At 48.9% G+C, this 18,896-nt stretch overlaps 7 protein-coding genes across 7 annotated transcripts; 4 read left to right on the plus strand and 3 right to left on the minus strand.

The window, feature by feature from the left end:
- Nucleotides 1-105: 105 nt before the first annotated feature.
- Nucleotides 106-1,824, plus strand: Dctn4 (Dynactin subunit; the record flags this gene model as incomplete). Its single annotated transcript, XM_031152082.1, has 2 exons — nt 106-413; nt 468-1,824. The coding sequence occupies 2 exons, from the start codon at nt 106-108 to the stop codon at nt 1,822-1,824; spliced, it is 1,665 nt and encodes a 554-aa protein (XP_031003016.1).
- Nucleotides 1,825-2,176: 352 nt separating this feature from the next.
- On the minus strand, nt 2,177-3,250 carry crp-15 (40S ribosomal protein; the record flags this gene model as incomplete). The annotated part of the gene is made up of 3 exons (XM_031152083.1): nt 2,177-2,543; nt 2,618-2,700; nt 3,032-3,250. 3 exons carry the CDS (start codon nt 3,248-3,250, stop codon nt 2,177-2,179), a joined length of 669 nt encoding a protein of 222 aa, XP_031003015.1.
- A 527-nt stretch (nt 3,251-3,777) lies between these two features.
- Nucleotides 3,778-5,795, minus strand: fbxw1 (Beta-TrCP; the record flags this gene model as incomplete). Its single annotated transcript, XM_031152084.1, has 2 exons — nt 3,778-4,729; nt 4,780-5,795. 2 exons carry the CDS (start codon nt 5,793-5,795, stop codon nt 3,778-3,780), a joined length of 1,968 nt encoding a protein of 655 aa, XP_031003014.1.
- Nucleotides 5,796-6,849: 1,054 nt separating this feature from the next.
- On the plus strand, nt 6,850-7,356 carry LHYA1_G007153 (uncharacterized protein; the record flags this gene model as incomplete). The annotated part of the gene is made up of 1 exon (XM_031152085.1): nt 6,850-7,356. One exon carries the CDS (start codon nt 6,850-6,852, stop codon nt 7,354-7,356), a length of 507 nt encoding a protein of 168 aa, XP_031003013.1.
- A 378-nt stretch (nt 7,357-7,734) lies between these two features.
- Nucleotides 7,735-11,736, minus strand: psm1 (Structural maintenance of chromosomes protein; the record flags this gene model as incomplete). The annotated part of the gene is made up of 5 exons (XM_031152086.1): nt 7,735-7,752; nt 7,805-8,479; nt 8,529-11,508; nt 11,562-11,655; nt 11,706-11,736. 5 exons carry the CDS (start codon nt 11,734-11,736, stop codon nt 7,735-7,737), a joined length of 3,798 nt encoding a protein of 1,265 aa, XP_031003012.1.
- A 914-nt stretch (nt 11,737-12,650) lies between these two features.
- SPBC776.05 (uncharacterized protein) lies at nt 12,651-14,243 on the plus strand (the record flags this gene model as incomplete). Its single annotated transcript, XM_031152087.1, has 1 exon — nt 12,651-14,243. One exon carries the CDS (start codon nt 12,651-12,653, stop codon nt 14,241-14,243), a length of 1,593 nt encoding a protein of 530 aa, XP_031003011.1.
- Nucleotides 14,244-16,203: 1,960 nt separating this feature from the next.
- Nucleotides 16,204-18,279, plus strand: Fzr1 (Fizzy-related-like protein; the record flags this gene model as incomplete). Its single annotated transcript, XM_031152088.1, has 2 exons — nt 16,204-16,538; nt 16,725-18,279. 2 exons carry the CDS (start codon nt 16,204-16,206, stop codon nt 18,277-18,279), a joined length of 1,890 nt encoding a protein of 629 aa, XP_031003010.1.
- Between the last annotated feature and the right edge of the window lie 617 nt (nt 18,280-18,896).

Genomic DNA, 18,896 nt, shown 5'->3' on the forward strand with positions numbered 1-18,896 from the left:
GGTCATGATAAAACGCGAAAATCGAAGCTCTTCAACCCCATCCCTGCAAGCGCGTCTCCCCACATCCCAACTTCCCCAAGCTCTCCCACCTCACCATCCCCAACCATGGCCTCTTTCAAACCCTACACCTACTTCCAATGTCCCTGTACAGACACCAACCTACCCCCGCGGCGTCTAGGAGAATCAAGGCCCCCTTCCAGCTCCTCAGAAACAGAGCAAGAAGACGATCGAACATTCGACCCAAGAGCTCCGCGCGCCAATTTTAGTCTCTATCCCCTGGAACACCTGCTATACTGTGAGGACTGCCACCAGATCCGATGTCCGCGGTGTGTTTTAGATGAGATTGTAACGTGGTATTGCCCGAATTGCCTGTTCGAGGTTCCCTCGGGTGTTATCAAGAGCGAAGGAAATAGGTACATCCCTCCCCTCTTGCGGACTGGCAACACACAGCTAATGGAACATGGTAGATGTACACGTAGCTGCTTCCAATGCCCCATATGTATTGCCCCGCTGTCCGTCAGCAGTATAGGAGCTCCGCCTGAAGGCCTGGGCGCCGAATACGTGCAGCCTAGCGGACCGTATGTACTGAACTGCGCGTATTGTATGTGGAGTTCAAAGGAGATTGGCATACAGTTTGAGAAGCCGAATGGGATATATGCGCAGCTCTCAAAAGTCAAGAATGGAGGTACCCCAGTCATTACTCCCAAGGAACGGAGGAAAGATAGAGAAGAGAGGAGTAGGGATGCTTCAGTGCCTATGGTAATGGAGGAGGGGATTTCGGAGGAAGGAGAAGAATCTGTGAATTTGGATGCGCACGAGGACCTCGATGCTGAAAGCCAATTCGCGAATCTCAAGGCCTTCTATCAGTCTCAGCTCGCGGAAGCTTCGCCTGCTAGCGCTCTGGGCTTTACTGGAGGAGATTATGGCTATGGATCACCCGGAGCATTATCCCGGATCATGGGCCTCTACACCGGCAGCAACTTCGCAGACAAGCGCTCGAAAAGCAAGACTGGAACTATGCGAGAAGCACAAGATGCTTTGGAAGGGCTCCAACTTTGCAATACAGCCTCGGATGAAGAGACTATTGCTCGCTTGCGGAACGAGGGCTACGAAAATACAGCCTCCGTCGCCCAACTCAAAGAGCAAACGCATCCTGCGCACATACACTCAGTAGACGACCTACGACCAATAGCATACCTATTGCGAACCAAGCGTTCGAAACGCTGCAAAACGTGCCGCCATATCCTCTCGAAGCCCGAGTCAAAAGTCCAAACCACTCGTTTCCGCATCCGTCTCGTGGCACCATCTTACATCCCGTCTATCTCCATCCGTCCCCTCGCCACGTCCCAAAACTTCCTCCTCACGCCTTTCAAGCCAACACAGTTCGTGCTTACGTTCAAGAACCCGCTGTTTGATAGGGTCAAAGTCAGTATTGCTACCCCTGGCACAACGCCCGGTAGGTTCGAGAGTAGAGTCACGGTACTATGCCCGCAATTCGAAGTCGGTGCCAATACAGACGCATGGGAAGAAGCACTGCGCGAAGGAGCCGAGCGGGAGAAACGCCGTACTAAGGCTGAAGCCAGTGAAGGGCAGCTTCAAGCCGAGGCTGGCAAGGTTTGGGAGAGGGGCAGGAATTGGGTTAGTGTGGTGGTTGAAGTTGTGCCTACGTCGTTGAGGGCGGATGTCTTGATGAAGGAGGAGGATAGGGGGCCGGTGAGGGAGGATGAGGATGTGGTTGAGATTCCGGTGTTTGTTAGGGTTGAGTGGGAAGCGGAGGGGCAGGGCGATGATACTGTTGTGGGGGAGGGGGGAGAAGGAGGTTAAGGAGAAGAGGGAGTTGGCGTATTGGTGTGTGTTGGGTGTCGGGAGGATTGCTCAGGTTTAAAGAAAATAGCGTATAACAAAGCTGCTCCTGATCTATACATCGTTGGCGCAGAGAGGATTAGGTATTACGAAGAGTAGATGTCCAATATACCCATTTGATTTGCACATGACTTGGAAGGCACGATTGATTACTTTCATTTGTGATTTGACGACAAGCTGATTGGTATTTGCAAGCCTATTTGCTCAGAGTGACCTAGCTACGCCATGAAGACAAACCCAGCGCTCTCAGCTCAGATGCCCATTCCTACGCATATCAAGACTTTTCTCCTTCTCGAACTAAGCTAGCTAGCATCTAGTACTCGGAAGCACCACCTTGAGGGAACTCAAAAGCAACACCACGGCCAGTCAACTTCCGGTAGACCTCGGAGTAAGTATCGAGTCTGTGGTCCACACCTCCCTTCTCCTTCTCATCGAGGACAACCTTCAACGTCTTGCTGCCATCTTCCTTGGTGCGGAGACGCTTGCCGACGATCTCGACGGGGTAGACGAGGTCGGAGAGGATGGCGTCGTGAACGGCGGTGAGTGTTCGCGAACGGGGTCGCTTTTGGGTGAGGGATGTTCGGGAGCGGTTGGAGCGCTTGGGGCGGGGGAGAATGCGGCGCGAGGCTAGGATTAGGACGTGGCGGTCGGAGAACTTCTTCTCGAGCTCACGGGTGAGGCTGTAACGAATGGATGTCAGACGTGTTTCGTTGGCTCAATTGACAATGGAGGGGTGAAAAAAGAAAAGACATACCGTTGCTGCACCTTGTGGAAGCCCTGAAGGGATGGGACGGGGACAAAGATGACAATAGCCTTCTTGCCGTGGCCAACTTCAATCTACAAAGCGATCAAAGTCAGCATGCGATCTCCACGTAGTGGTCCGCAGCCCGTCCGATTCCGATCCACGACCAACCCCGACGCCGACAGACATATCTAGCAAACTCATAGCATCGTTGGGAACCCAAACACATGTGTGTATGTTGTATGTTGTATCTCAAGCTGGAGTTTGAATATGATAGAACCAACCACACGCACGCACGCGTCTGCACTCCTTCGAAGATGTAAGAATTGGGATAGGTATGCCGGCGTCGAAATAAGTCGATCGTCTCGTTCGTATGAAGCTGCGCACCGTATCTATCTGTCTAGATCTGATTAATCAATTGCTCACCTCTTTTGCGGACACGAATTGAAGGGGTCGGAGAGCAGCCTTCAGGTCGGTGGTGTTGGTCTCGAGGTCGTAAAGAGCGCCAGCAATGCTGGTCTCAAGCTCAGATGGCTTTTGGCGCGAAGGGCTGTTGGCCGCGATCTTGTTGATGGCGCTCATGATTGCGGTGGTGTTGTCGTGAGAAAGAAGTTCGATCGTCTGCAACTTTTTGATCATGGACATTTTAGCGATTGTGCGAAAATCAGCATTTGTGGGTCCTGGCTGGTCCTAGCCTATAGTCACGTGAGCCACCCCCTTTTCCTTGACTTTCTTTCAGCAATGTGAGGTTATCGTGGCCTTGGGATGCGAGGATTGAATTGTCATGAGTTTTCAAAGTTGCACTCGGTATTTTTATTTCCATAGGAGTCACTTCTGAAGCCACGAGCTTGCCTCACTCAAAATCTATTAGATTCTCATGTAGTCATACTATCTATCTCCTTCCAAATCACACATTATTGATTCTTCTAAGAATAATATAAACGGAAAGGACAACTCGCTCGCTCGCTCGGCATGATCAAGAAAATCAGCAACATGATGCTTCCGAAACTGTGTCCAAATGTGCCCAAAATGCTACGCTGGGAAAATGCTGCAACCCCAAATGCAAGAAACCCACCACAACTGCCCCCCGGAATTTGCTTCATTTGTTCTAGTTGCCAACGCCCGATAAAAATGAACCCATAATGAACGCTAGTAGGCTGTTATACATCTCATCAACTCTCCAACTTATCAATACCTCTGACCTTCAGACCGAAGTCCATAATGAGGATCTTTGGATCTTGACCCGTGCTGATGATTCGTCTGTAATCCGATTTAGCACCGAGAACCCAGCTCGCATGCCATTTCGGAAAGTCCAGGAGTAAACGTCCCGACTCCATATCAAACACCTTGATGTCCTGGTCATAACTCCCGGAAACCAGTCGTCCACTGACAGAATCGATATGGAGCGACCGTACAAGATTATGATGAGCTTCGATCTTCTTTAGGCATTCCCCAGTATTCGCATCCCAGATGCGAATGATCTTGTCGTTTCCTGCGGAAGCAATGAACCTTGAATCATCGGAGAACTGGCTACAAGCTAAACCCTTGGTATGACCAGAAAACTCTCTAATGTTCTTGCCTGTGTCGATGTTCCACAGCTTGACCCTAAAGTCGCCACTACAACTAACGATCGTATTACCTCGCAGCTGGACCGCATTCACGGGACCCGTATGACCTCGGAGCTGCTTCAACATCTCGCCTGTCTCACGGTCCCAGACACAAATACTAACGTCTTTCGAGCATGTGACGATGTACCGCTCGTCGAAGGCAAGGTCAAGGACTGCTGCCGAGTGATGTTCTAGTCTTCTGATCGGCCTGTAGTTATCCTTGATGTCATATACGATGCAAGTACCATCAGATGAGCCGGTAACGAGAATTTGCGCATCGTATTGTAAGCACAAAATTGACTGATTGTGATAGAGAGGATAAGAGACACAAGATGGTCTGGACTCCGCTAGTCGGCTCTGATCCTGCGTTACAGCAAAATGCTGGAGTTTCCCGTCCTCTCTAAACATGGCATTGCTCCCTACAACATCTGGCGGCCCGATGACCAAGCTGCATGTGTATGTTTTCATATCCCATACTCGAATAGTTTTGTCGCGAGAACCAGTTATAATCTTAGACCTGTGGAATGTTAGCTACCAGACAGCTATGTCAAATAAAAAACTGCTTACTCGTCAAATTGTATACAATATATACTGTCCAGATGCCCATTGAGATATATAGGCTCCGCTTGGCCCTCCTGCCAATTGTACTCCAGCTCCTGCCTGATCCGGTAGAGGTCCTTGAAGTCATGGTTGGGATCTGGCGATGGAAGTCCCAAGCCTGCACCTAGGGGTGTCGGACCACTCATAGCATATGTCTTTGACTTCTCTCGAAGGAACGCTCGGCGCCAAATTTGATTATCGCAAGAGACCTGGTGCCATCTCTTAGAGACCAGTGTCGTCCGAGCCAGCGCATGATGGTCAAGCTTCTCAAGAATCTGAATTGCAAGCTCATTAGGCAGTCTCACAATGAAGTCAACGCGGTCGATCGAGGTAGAGGGGTGCTGGACCACGTCTATGCCAATGCCACTTTCGCGATCCTCCAATTGGTAGTCCGGAGACAGAAGATGGCGATTCCTCCCGAAGAAATACTCGTTCTGCGCTGCCGCCGTAGCTCGAGCGGCCTCTCCCCCACTTCCTCTAGGTATGACTGGAGGCGCGTTGCCATGTCCAGGAATAGGAGTGAGGTATCCACGAGAGTCGGTAGAGGATTCGGCGTCAAAATATGGTGCGGGGAAGCACCTCGAATGTCTATTGAAGCTTGTCGCCTGCCTTAGCCTGTCCCACGGGGAAGCAGACGTTTGGGGCCTGTCCTGCATCGCATGCGAAGCATGGGAATGGCGCCGTTGCTTCCTCTTTATAGAAACCGACGCCCGCCGCATAAATCCGCGGAATCCTCCCTCCCGTTTCCCATCTTCTGATGCCTCCGGTTTGGTGCCTAGTGACATCTTCTCCATCCCCGACGACATATCAGTATCCTTTGCGAATGGCAGAGACCTTAACCGATTTCTAAACCGCGAAGGCGCCACTTCCTTGGTTTCAAAGACATCCTCAGACCCCATTGTACCATAAAATGTGCTGAAGTCGCTTGTCGAAGCTCGGGATTGTGGCGGGGCCCATTCGTCGATTGGGAGAACTCGGGCCATATTGTCGTGTTTTCAGGGCTATCTTGAGGACGGGGAGAGCACAGATGTGCTTTCAAATGTCTCGGAGGCCGTAAGTCGGCGATGAGAAAGGTAGGGTGGTCCCAGTCGGCGCTGGTTGACGCGAAGAACGAGCCAGTAAATAGGTAAGGGGAGCGGACTCAGGTGTAATGTATGCTTGTACAAACGCAATAATGGGAAGGAATGAGTGAATGACTAGACTCCTGTGAAGCAATTACGGGTTCGTAAAACAAGTAAATAGGTAGATAGACAGATAAAGGAATGTGTGGGGAGAGGCTTTGCGCTCTGTTCTGTTGTGTGCTGCAAAGATAGAGAAACAAGAAACGAGGAGAACCCGGCGTATGAAAACAAAAACACACTAAAGGCGGCACTGCCGTTCGGCAGGAGGAGATGGAGAGGAGGTGGCGGATTGTGGCTGAACCAAGCCAAGTCGTCCCATCATCAGTCGCCGGATTTGCTATCTACTGTACAGGAGACAGGTACGTACTCTACATAAAGTACATAGTTAGGTAGGTGTATAGGTTCCGCCTTGCCGAGATGCAAGCTCGTACGGCAGACTTCTTACTCAGAGTGAGTAATGATCTTGCAATTCTGTTGTTCCTGAGTCCTGCCACGTGCCACATGTAGGTTAGGCATGCTCTTGTGTTACAGCAGCGACCATTCATTCGCGGATTAGGATACAAGTACGAAAGCCTCCAGTAATTAATCTCAATTTCAATCCTGGCTGTTGATCAGGCACACAATCCAAACACAGGGGTATCCTTAGCGGTGTTGTGCTGTCTTGGGTTTCAGCCCGATAAGCACGGTGATGACTTGGGCCAGTGTCCAGTTTCATCTAGAATTTCCAAATACACACATACATAACACGTGACCAGTCTTCATTTAGTCAAATTTCGAGACTTCTTTCCATCTATTAGACACAAAACCAGAGCAGGTTGAATATACCCCAGAAGCTCCATTTTGGGCATATATACGGCTGAACATACATCCCTTCGCCTCAGAGCTAGTCGTTTCGCCCTGGAACAACACAGCTATCATGGCCCTCTCACAACCAGCATTCACGCTCCCCCGCCTCTATTCCATCTTCTTCCTCACCATCGAGCCCCTCTCTGCGCTAGCCGGTGCCTACTACGCCCACGTCCACCCTGTCACCTACCTCTCCCTAACCCACTCCCAAGTCTCCTCCACCTCCAGCCCCCTTTCCACTATGCCCTCCCCAGGGTCGCCCCTCCCCCTTTCAACAACCATCGCGCTCACCCAACTCGCAAACCTCTATCTCCTCTTCGCCCTGAACGAAGCACTAGTCCTACGCTCTACTGCAGATCTACGCGTCTGGAGAACGCTGCTTTTTGGATTGCTACTTGCGGATTTCGGACATCTTTGGAGTGTGAAGGCCCTAGGGACGGGCGTTTATTGGAGGGCCTGGGAGTGGAATTGTATGGCATGGGGGAATGTGGGGTTTGTTTATGTGGGTGCGGCGATGAGGATGTGTTTTCTGAGCGGTGTAGGCATGGGTGGGAGGGGAGGCGAGAAGGAGAAGTGAGTGAGATGGGATTGAGACCGGGGTATGTATGCCTTGAGAGATCCACTCCAGTAGACATTTCGAGGGCATGTAATAGAAGATTTGCGGAGATGAATTCAAAATCAGGTGCAAGAGTGTCGAGGAGGCTCTCAGCCGAGAATCGTTGTAAATCTGTACATTAGGCCTGGGGCTCACTGGACATAAAATATACCGGAAGAGAGCTTATGCATCATTTAGAAACCAACCGGTATTGCTCCGAACCTCTCGTAATTATCTTGCGAAATTCATGTACACAATGCGTTCACCTCATTATCCATATCTTGAAGTGCATGCAACCATCCTCCCATAGCAATAAATATATAGCCATACCTTCCATAAATCATTGTCCGGGAAACCAGCTCATGCGTATTTACGCAACTAAGACCAAAGTCAGCATCACGCCGAACAGCATAAGAAGGCATAAACTTACATCCAGCGTCAACGTCTTAGAGCTGTTTGCCTCCTGATCTCTGAACACACCCACCAAGCTCTCACTGCCCTGGAACAGACCTGTCTTCAAGCTGATGACAATAAACTGCATTCCAGGTCCAGCATGCTCCCGGATATAGCTCATGATCTTCTCCACGTTTGCATTATCGAGTGCTGCATCGACCTCGTCCAATACGAAGAAGGGACTTGGTTGATACGAATGGACTGCGAATAGTAGAGCAAGAGCAGCCATAGTCTTCTCCCCACCAGACAGATGTTCCATGTCACGGAAACGCTTCAATGGAGGCATTGCATGATACTTGATGCCAGAAAGATACGGAGCATCGCCATCCTCAGTATCAAGGTAGGCTTGGCCACCAAGAGGAAATGCAGCGGAGCGAGTGAGGTCCTTGTAAACGTGAGATATTTGTTCCGAAATGTGTGAGAAGGCTTTGTTGAACAGCTCGAAACGCTTCTCCTTAACTTCGTTAAAGGCATCGCGGGACTCCTTGGCCTGATGTCGAGCATCTTCAAAGTCTTTTTCTGTGGATTTCAGGCGTGCTTCAACGCCATCCAGGCGATCGACAGCGCGCATGTTGGGGTTGAGTTTCTCAAGTTCGGAATTCAGGTCGGTGATCTTCTGAAGCAACTGTTCTTCAACATCTTCTTCATCGGGCTAGACAAAATTAGCGACTTAGTCAAAAGGCTAAACTATGATTTCATACCGTCTTGAGATCGGCATCGAGGCCTTCAAAGTCAACCTCGATTCCGTAGTCCTTCATTGCCTCCTGGATTGCTTCTCCATCTTCGTCTTCGTCCTCGTCAACATCCATTGCATCAGGGTCAGCCTGGAGAAGATTTTCGTTAACTGGAAGACTATCAAGCTTTCGTGACTGCTCGGTTAATGGGATCGTAATCTGCTCAAGCTTACAACGTCGTAGCATAGTATATCTGCCAGCGCTATTTCGTTGGATCTCGGTCTCCAAGGCAGTGATTGCTTTGGTGCGTTGCTCAATCTCCTTGCTTCGTTTTGTAACCTCGGCCCGGGCTTGATTGACCTTTTCATTCCTTGCCGCAAGCTTTTCCTTCTGTTTTGCCAGTTCGTCTTCTAAACTCGTCACTTGCGATTTGTCGACTTCGATTGCTGCCTCTCGCTCTTCCTTTTCCTTAGTGTACGTTTCGATATCCTTCTCAAGGTTCTCAATTTGTCCTTCCAACTTCTTGACTCGAGTATCCAATTCTTTGAATTGATTAGTCTCCCAATTCACATTCTGCTCCAATTTCTTCTTCTGGACCGCAAAAGCGTTCTTTTTCCCTGCAGCTTCTTGTTCCAAACTGCCTTGCTGTGCTTCATAGCTCCGAATATCTGAGTATCCTAATCTCTTGCAGAAACTTGCAAATATACCATCCTCAACCTTGGCAACAGCGTCCCGGAACTCCTGTACAGTTCCCCGAATGCTTTCAAGTGAAGACTGCTTCTCTTCAAACTTGGGCTTCATCTCCTTCAATTGAGACACCTCATGAGACAACTCTTTCTTCTTGCTCGCAAGATTCTTCTCGAAACCTGCAAGTTCGCTCTTTTGGTAGGCGAGACGTTGCTCCAGTCCAGTCAAGTCATTCTGCAATGTCTCTTCAGCTGCGCCCCTGCGATTAACTCTAGGAAGCGCCTCCATTTGATCCTGAATCTTTTGCTGCTGTCTTCGCAGAATTTCGACATCTCGGTCTTCGAATTTGCGCTTGTTGCCATTCTCGGGCCCCCGACCCCCAGTCATCAAACCAGCCTTGTGAATCACGAAGCCCTCCATGGTAACTGCTTTGACTTGGATCCCTTTCTTGTAGCAAATTTGCTTTGCAGTTGCAAGATCATCACAAACAATTGAGCTTCCACAAGCATATGCCATTGCACGCTCAAGAGACGAATCAAATTCGATAGTGTCAATAGTCAGGCGAGCTTTAGCCAGACCTTTCAAATTAGCATCAACTGCAGTGACCTTGATGTTGTCTAGAGGAATGAAAGTCATTGGAGAGAAGCGCTGATCCTTAAGATACTGGACACATTCGGTACCAGTTTTCTCGGTATCCACGATAACAGAATCAAAGTCTCGACCAAGGGCAGTGATAACAGCTTCGTCAAATTTATGCAGCTTCGGCTTGCAGAGTTCTCCAACACGCCCTCGAACACCTGGGAAGATGCGCTTTAGAGACACAATCATTTCCCTGGTTCGTGCTTCCTTGTCGTTCTGCCTTCTGCTAGCATTAGCATCGGTGAGTGACTTTAAAATTTCTTGCAATTTTTCGTCGAGCTCAGTGCGAAGTTGGTTGGTGCGAACGCGTTCGGACTGTATTTGATTGTACTCCCTTTTCTTGGCATCAATCTCCTTCGAAATCTCGGTCACAGAAGCTTTTGTAGACTCTTTCCGCTCTTGGAGGAACTTGACTTCCCCTTCCAGCTTCTCAACGGTGGCTTGGAAGGCTTCCACCTTCCCCTTCAAACTATTGACCGTCACTTCATCTGTCTTCATCTGACGAACAAGGTTGTCTAATTTGGACTGGTTGCTGGCTGTCTTCGTGACGACCTGAGTTCTGAGACTATAGTACTCTTTGAGATCCGCCTCGTCCAGCTGCTTGCCTTGTTTCTTCAACGTCTCTTGCCATTGGAGTTCGAATTGCTTTTGTGCTTTCTCGACGGTGACTAACTGTTTCTTGTAGTCCTTGATTTTGATCTCGTTTTCACCACGTTCCTTAGACAAAGCTTCCAGCCTCCTTTGTATCCTCTCAATGGTGCTCGTAGTAATTCCGATTTTCTCGTCGATCGGGACTAGGCTGCTCTCCTTCTGTTCGATTTCCTTTTCCTTATTCTTGATACTTTTCTCCACCTTGGTCACCTTCTTGTTGACGTCAGATGCTGCGAGACGGGCCTGCTCTAATTCCTTCTGGTATTGGTCGACATTCCGACGGAATTCCTTCAGGTTTGAGTGGTGCTCCTCAATACTGGCACTCGACTCTTCCATCACACGTTGAAAGTGGTATAGTTTCCAAAGAATGTGTTGAACGATGGCATCATCTCGCTCTTCTTGCTTGTTTTGAAATGCCTCGGCCTCCTTCTTCTGTTCCTGATATTGCTTTATCTCTGAGTTGATACCTCGGCGACGGTGCAAGTTGTAATTCTGGTTCTCGGCAGCTTGCTCTGCCTCTTCTTGCAGGCGCTCGTATTCGGCCTTGTACTCTAAGCTGCCCGAAACCAATTCGATGAGTTTAGTAAGATCCTTGGGAGACTGTGAAGCAATCTGTTCAACATCACCCTGGAATACCAGGAAATTCCGGGCTTTAATAAGAATGTTCTCTTCCTCCAATGCTTCATTGTATTCCGCCTGAGTCACCAAGCGGTCGTTGATGCGGTACTCGCTTGTCCCTTGATGCGTAATAGTCCGCTTCCACTTCTGCTCGTCGCCGGCATCATCCTCATAGACGGCCATGACCCAGGCGCTCTTAGGATCATTGCGCGCTGGTCGCTGCGATTGTGTTTCTTCGTCTGAGCCGTCGGCGTCGCCATTCGCTTGTCCATTTGTAACAGGGACAGCCGCAGAACCGTCATCGTTGATCTTTGAGGTCTTCAACACCCTCCCACGATACACAAGGTCTTTCAGACCAGTCGAACGAAGTTGGGATGATCTTATGCCGAGAACGAAGGAGATTGCGTCCATACTATTAGCAGATTTAGCATGCATTCTCTGGGAATAGTGAATAGAGCAACTAACGAATTGGACTTTCCGGAGCCATTTGGGCCGATAATAGAAGTAAAATAGGAATCGCCAAAAAGGAGGGTGTGAGATCCCTTGTAGGACTTGAAATCTGGATGGCAGTGAGCACTACATCTCATAACATGTACGCGATCATCTTACTGCAGAGTTCAAGACGTATTAACTTTCCCATCTTGAGTTGTGCGCGTCTGAACCAGGAGGAGGGGCGCACGCGCCGCCGAATGGATCACAGTAGATATAGACTCTGCGCCTAATCGAAATTGAAAAACAGAGGTGTAACGCGCATTGAAACAGAAAATCAGATGGATCAGCGCGAGATGAAGAGGAGGCGTTGTTGTCAAAGGGTGCATTAAAGTTGAAGTCGCGATATTTCCAGTCGCGTCGACTTCTTTGAATCTGACCAGATACTGCACTACCGGCATTTAGCAGTCACCGTAACACTCACCAGCCGCTGCATATACGACACGTGATTACGGGCAATCTGTTCAGACCCCTGGAAATGACGCAGTCTTAAAGAAAGTCCAGACTCCAGATCCAATGTTTATCTAGGTACTGTACTGTACGAATATGTTCCATGTGTGAAGAAGAACTTTTGCTTCCTTCCAACAATATTAGAACTTGACCTGACCTGGCCTTGCCCTGACTCTGACTCTGGCAGTATTCGCCATCCGCTCTTGAGTTCAGCCAGCTTTATTATTTAGTATCAAGCCGACTCCCTGTTTCAACGCTCGTCAACCAATTATTCCAACCACGAGTCTACTGTTTTCAACCATCTTCGTCGACATCATCATCTCTCAACAGCACCCTCATCCTCTTATCAGCAGCTATCACACCCATCCATGTGAGGTGGGGTTATCCTGCTGCACTTTCATATAACTACATATAAAGTCACCTACTGCTAGACTGGTAAGTTATCCCGAGCCTGCATTTAATATATAGCCCATCTACAGCTTATTTTCTGTGTTCTTATCTTGTTTAATATCTGCGAGCATGGCTGACAGTTTCGTTCTTGGAGGGGGCAGACTGCTACGTCGAGTATTCTTTGGTATAACTTCCTCGACCGCTCATAAACGTACATTGTCCAACATGTCCGATCCTATACCTATACCAGCTTCAAAATCAGAGCCTGCGCTTAATCCTCTCGGTCTCTCTCCAGAGATATCTCGACCACCAGCTGCAGCGTCTCTAGCAGGATCTTCACCCCCAGATAACAGTCCGACTCTCACCCCGCAATTATCGCGCCATGGGTCCTTCTCAGGAAGTAGTTCATATCAAGAGGACTGGGAGGCATTCCCTCCCTTGGAAAGACTGACAGTCTTCGACCTCTTGGACAATTTCGCCCTTCCCCAACAACTGGAAAAGCTACAGAGAAATATATCAGCACAAACCAATAAGGTCAAAAGGCAGAGGGAGGTTCTGAGAACAAGGGGCTCACATGCGAAGGAGCGCGTAGTCGAAGAATGGCGAAAACGAGTCCCCCTTCCGGACGAGCAGCTGGACAAATACAGGAAGAGGATGCGCGTCAGTGTTGACAGACTTGGAAGGCGCTGGAACGATACCAAAGTGGTCACTGCTAGAGAAAAGGTCTCTTTCATTTGCGGAGTCTTAAATGTTCTGATCAGTGGATACTTGATAGGGGGATACCCCCAGTACTTTCACATTTGGTACACGGCGCAGCTGCTATATCTCATGCCAATTCGATACTTCACATATCACAAACGGGGATACCACTACTTCCTGGCTGATCTCTGCTACTTCGTCAACTTCCTCTGTCTCCTATCGTTTTGGGTATTCCCTCAGTCGAAACGCCTATTCATCAGCACCTTCTGCTTGGCCTTCGGGAACAATGCTGTGGCTATAGCAATGTGGAGGAATTCCTTGGTCTTCCACAGCTTCGACAAAGTCACAAGTCTGTTTATTCACATTATGCCATGCGTAACTCTACATTGTCTCGTCCATCTCCTGCCACCAGCAGCTCAACAGGAACGCTTCCCAGCAATCTACGCAATTATAACTTCACCACCAGGATCAAAGACTCACTACTCGCTTCTCGACATGACTCTCTGGTCAACAATACCCTACGCGATATGGCAGCTGGCTTACCACTTCTTGATAACCGTTCGCCGCCGCGAGAAAATCGCCGCTGGACGCCCCACCTCTTTCACCTGGCTCCGAAAATCCTATTCTAAAGCCTGGATTGGAAAGGCCGTGCTTTCTCTCCCAGACAGCCTTCAAGAGCCAGCATTCATGTTCATTCAATATTCGTACGCTGTACTTACAATGCTGCCTTGTCCATTTTGGTTCTGGTACCGTTACGCCTCTGCTACCTTTCTCATGGCAGTGTTCTGCTGGTCCGTGTATAATGGCGCGACTTTTTACATCGATGTCTTTGGCAATCGATTTCAGAAAGAGATGGAGGCTATGAAGCGCGAGGTGCAAAAGTGGCAGAATAGCCCTGATATGGCGACAAGCCCATTCATGACACCCAAGGTTGATGCTGGGCAAGAACCAGAAGCTGTTCATGGAGGGGCTGACTCAGAGAACCTATCGAGCCACGCAAGGAGTAGGAGTGTGGATAAAATTCCTCTGCTAAATGATCAAATTGGTGGCACGACTGGGCTTGATGGGGGAGCAAAAGATGTTGCGCGTGAGAGAAAAATTGGTGATTTACCAGCTTAATTAGCACGGTGTGTTCTCGACTAGCTGATCATACTGGTTGCAAGACCACCGTCGGAAGTTTCTTGCCTTTTCAGAGGCATTGGAAGAGTGCTTGATGCTAGGTTCTCAGGGGTAGCGGGCGGAATATACCACAAGGCGTAGGCGCACTTTTACCAAATTAATGTTGTATCTTTCTTCTTCAATGAAATATTAGTCTTCGTGCTATTTGTATAGGGTCCTGCTAGTATCTTTTTGTTTTGTGAATGTTTCCGGCTTTGTGAAATATTTTCGTCACGTTACTATATGTATGTTTGCGCTGGCGGCCTCTAAACTCATGATTCTTTTAAATCTTGTCATACCAGGATGGATACCGATCTTTGCAATAGTCTTAAATGATTGTTTAGCCTATATATATCACATACTCATATTTCTTGAGCATACAGCACAATAGTGACCTAGGATATAAAGATCTGATCTTCTGTATCTAGGATGCCATAAAACAATTAACCTGCGTTGTTATCGTTGGAGAAATCGGTGGGCCAGGTAAGATCATCCCAGCTGTGAAGTGCCCGCCATTGAAGGAGCTGGGAAAGTATTGCATGATTAAGCCTCCAGGAGGAGCTTCTAGGGAAATGTTGATGGTTGGAATGTATAGTTTTCAAAAGCAAATAAATAAAGACTGTGGGATGCAACCCGATGATGCCTTATAAGTGCACGCCGACAAGTACCGTGACATGAAGATCTTCAAGAATACTATATAATTTGTTGAAGTATCTCATATGTGTTTCTACCTGCATGTACTCGCAGAAGATTTTTTGACTTTGGGGCCGTTCTTCAATATAAGGGCATGCGGCATTCATAACAAGCAGCTGATTTAGGGCGGCGGCAAAACTTCACTTGACAGGTTCGTATAGTATGTAGATAATATACTAAGACATGGTATTCCGCTGTGGAGCTCATGTGTTTCGCGATGCAATGTTGTTGTTATTTGCATCAAAGGTGGCTCCAGTTCTCTCTATTATGCAACCCCTTTACGCGCTTTAGAGGCTGTGGGCCAATGATTGAGGCATCTGTTACCCCTGAATCGGGCTGAGCCAGTCGGAAACGCAGCTTTCGCGTTAGGCGGCGCCTTCTCCTTCACAACAAAGCGACGAAAAGGGCAGAAGGGATGAAACGTTTATTTCCGTTTGGAGCAATTCTGGGCAATGTTTGGGCGGGTCTTGCATATTATGTCGTCCCGAGATGTAGAGTCGCGATGTAAGGTAGCAGAAACACCGCAGAGTAGAGCAGAGCAGACCGCGACGTGCGTCTGGCCAGCAGCTTGGCCCTTAGCCCGTGGGGACGATGCTGTACTGGAGGGCATTCTGCATCCCTTAGACTTTCCTCCTCATCCTCGTCTTCATCTTCATCTCCTAAATATCACATCAGTTGTTCAGTCCTCCAATCGCTCAATAATTCACCTCTTCTTCTGTGACCGTTTGCGGCTCGAATCTCCCCTCTCCTCTCCTCTCCCTGGAATAGAGTTGATCCGTGCTTTATCCGGATTCACTAGCGTCTAGTAAAGCGACTCCAGCTTAAACTATCGCCAGCAATTACGAGACGAACGTGGATTTAACAACAATCACCCAACATCGACACCGAGCTCGTCGTCCCTTCCGAGGACTTTTGCACCAAAGCGGAGGGGTTGCTGGTAATACTGGTGGCGATGCAGCTGTGAGGACTACGATTCGACACTTATCTACAATTCGCTGGAGACAGAGGTGGCAGGGCAACAGGAGTCAACAATTACGTCTCTCCAGGACGAACTCTTCAAAAAACAAATACCATTGCGCCGCACGAACCCGTTAGCTTCTAGGATACGATTTTTTTATACGGCCATATCGAGGAGTGGTGGATTGGGCGTCAAATCCCCGTGTCGCATTAAGTGGACAGAAAGAGCAACCGCAAGAGCTCACCTCCGGTGCGCTACCAGTCGGTCACTATGGGTGCCAGCGATGAAATCTACAATTCGGTCATCTCCCATGCACATATTACGAAAGCCGCAAATGCTTTGAATACACCACCAGTTGCGACTCCGCCCCGCACCTCAACCCCACCCCCAGCGATCGAGAAGAGGAAGCCGGACAAGAGAACGCTTGAGAACAATATGTCGCGGGGTGAACGGGCAACCGGCACTCCTACAGCGGAGTCGATCGATCCGAATGCTCTGAGTAAAGCTCTGCTAAAGGAGTTTGAGGATGCGGGGAGTGGCAGACATCGAGAAACAACACCTGGGGGAAGTCCAAGTCGGAAGCGCCAACGGGTATATGGTGACAGGTAAGGACAATTCTCTTTGCGCTTGTCAAAAAGTATAAAGGGAAGTCCATAGATCTGAACGTAGTTCTACTGGAGCTCTCTAATTATGTCTGGGCAAGTGCCGAACTGTCAGCTTTGGCTCCCCCCAAGTGGTTTTGTTATCAAGAGGATATCAAGAGAGAGAAATACAAGTACTGACAACATTAGATTTATTCCAAATCGAGAAGGGCAGGATCTACAAGCCAGCTTTAGTCTACTCCATGACGAAGGTTCTCCAGCGACGCCGTCAAAGCAGAAGAAACGAACCCCTCACGGAGAGCTTCATTTTCAAAAAAGTATGTTGTATGCACATTATCCAAGTTCGTATCTAATCAATGGTGTAGCCGAAGAAGCAAATCGGACATTCTCCACTCTACTCCGGTCTGAAATTTTTGACACCACTATCCCACAACCTACACCCCCAAACCTCTCACCGGACACCACTTTACTCCCCTCTTCACACTCCACTACAAGTCATGACCCTACAAGATCCCGAACGCCACCTAATAATGGGTCTAATTCATCACTTCCTGTCTCCTTGACGCCCTCAACCCCCCACAAGAACCTATTTACATATATGTCACCCCGGCACCACACCAATATTCCTGGACATCCTACACCGTCGAGGACGCCCCAAAGTAGACATGGCCCCAATTTAAATGCGAGGTCAGAGATGTATAGCCTATCGCCGGTTCGATTCGGCAGCCAACAGATGTTGCTGACGCCTCGAAAACAACCTCGCGCAGTCAGCAAAGTTCCCTATAAAGTGCTCGATGCACCAGATCTGGCGGATGACTTTTATCTTAATCTAGTGGATTGGGGAAGCACTAATATACTTGGGGTCGGGCTGGGCAGCTGCGTCTACATGTGGAACTCGCAAACCGGACGAGTAAACAAGCTCTGCGAATTACAAGACGATACAGTTACGAGTGTCTCCTGGATCCAGCGAGGGTCGCACATTGCAATTGGTACAGGCAAAGGTCTTGTTCAAATTTGGGATGCCGAGCGAGTACGAAGGCTCCGAACTATGACTGGCCACACAGCACGTGTTGGCTCCCTCGCTTGGAACGATCATATCCTCACTTCTGGATCACGGGATCGACTAATCTACCATCGAGATGTTCGAGCACCTGATCAATGGCTTCGAAAGCTAGTCGGCCATAAGCAAGAAGTCTGTGGTCTGAGATGGAATTGCGAAGATGGGCAATTAGCTTCTGGTGGTAACGACAATAAGCTCATGGTATGGGACAAGCTTAATGAAACCCCCCTGTGGAAGTTCAGCGAGCATACCGCAGCCGTGAAAGCCATTGCATGGTCACCACATCAAAGAGGGCTGCTGGCATCCGGAGGAGGAACTGCTGATAGACGTATCATCTTCCACGACACACTTCGAGGCACCACAATTAACGAGATCGACACTGGCTCCCAAGTTTGTAACCTTGCTTGGTCAAAGAACTCAAATGAGATTGTCTCGACGCATGGCTACTCACAAAACCAAATTGTGGTCTGGAAATACCCAAGCATGACGCAAGTCGTGAGCTTGACCGGCCACACCTATCGAGTGCTATATCTAGCTATGAGTCCCGATGGCCGAGTCGTCGTCACAGGTGCCGGCGACGAGACATTACGATTCTGGAACGTATTTGGACGGAAGCCAGGCCAGAGAGAAGAAGGCGACGCAGGGGGTGGTGGTAAGCTGGGCGATTGGGGTGTAATTAGGTGATGTCTGGATGAGGAAATCACTTGCATCATTTTTGGCGTTAACGGCTGGCTGGCTTCACGGGCATTGGGATCATAGGGAGGAGCGAGCGAACATTTGCGAGAGGAGCGATATTTTGGCACTGGGCATGCGTCTTTGCTATTGCTTTCTCATCTGAGCATATTAGGAGTAGCTTCGCTGGATCAGGCTTACGGAATGATTCAGCTGTAATTTTGACGTCAAGTAGGTAGCGCTGGGAGACGAAACTCAACTACTTAGAGAACGGGTCAAGATTTATGATTGCAAAACATGGCTAAATTTCTTTGTATGGGTTTTGTGACCATGTCAATTCTCATGAGAAATGGCTTAAACGAGAAAACGAAAAGGCGTACCTAAGTACCTATTATTGCACATGGCATCCCTGGGGAAAGGGATATGTATACGCCTCGACGACGATTTTCTCCACAGCGCATGCGTATTTTCATGCTGTGGGCAGACTAGACCTCCTGTCTGTCTACTCAGATCTCACCAGTGAAGTAGTCTGTCTTATGAATATCTTTGCAATGGCATGGCCCTCAGACTCAATGGCGTACGAATCATCCATCACAAACACAAATACAAACTTTGACGACGAGAAAAAG

Source organism: Lachnellula hyalina (assembly GCF_007821495.1).
Source record: "Lachnellula hyalina strain CBS 185.66 chromosome Unknown contig00140, whole genome shotgun sequence".
NCBI classification, from domain to species: Eukaryota; Fungi; Ascomycota; class Leotiomycetes; order Helotiales; family Lachnaceae; genus Lachnellula; species Lachnellula hyalina.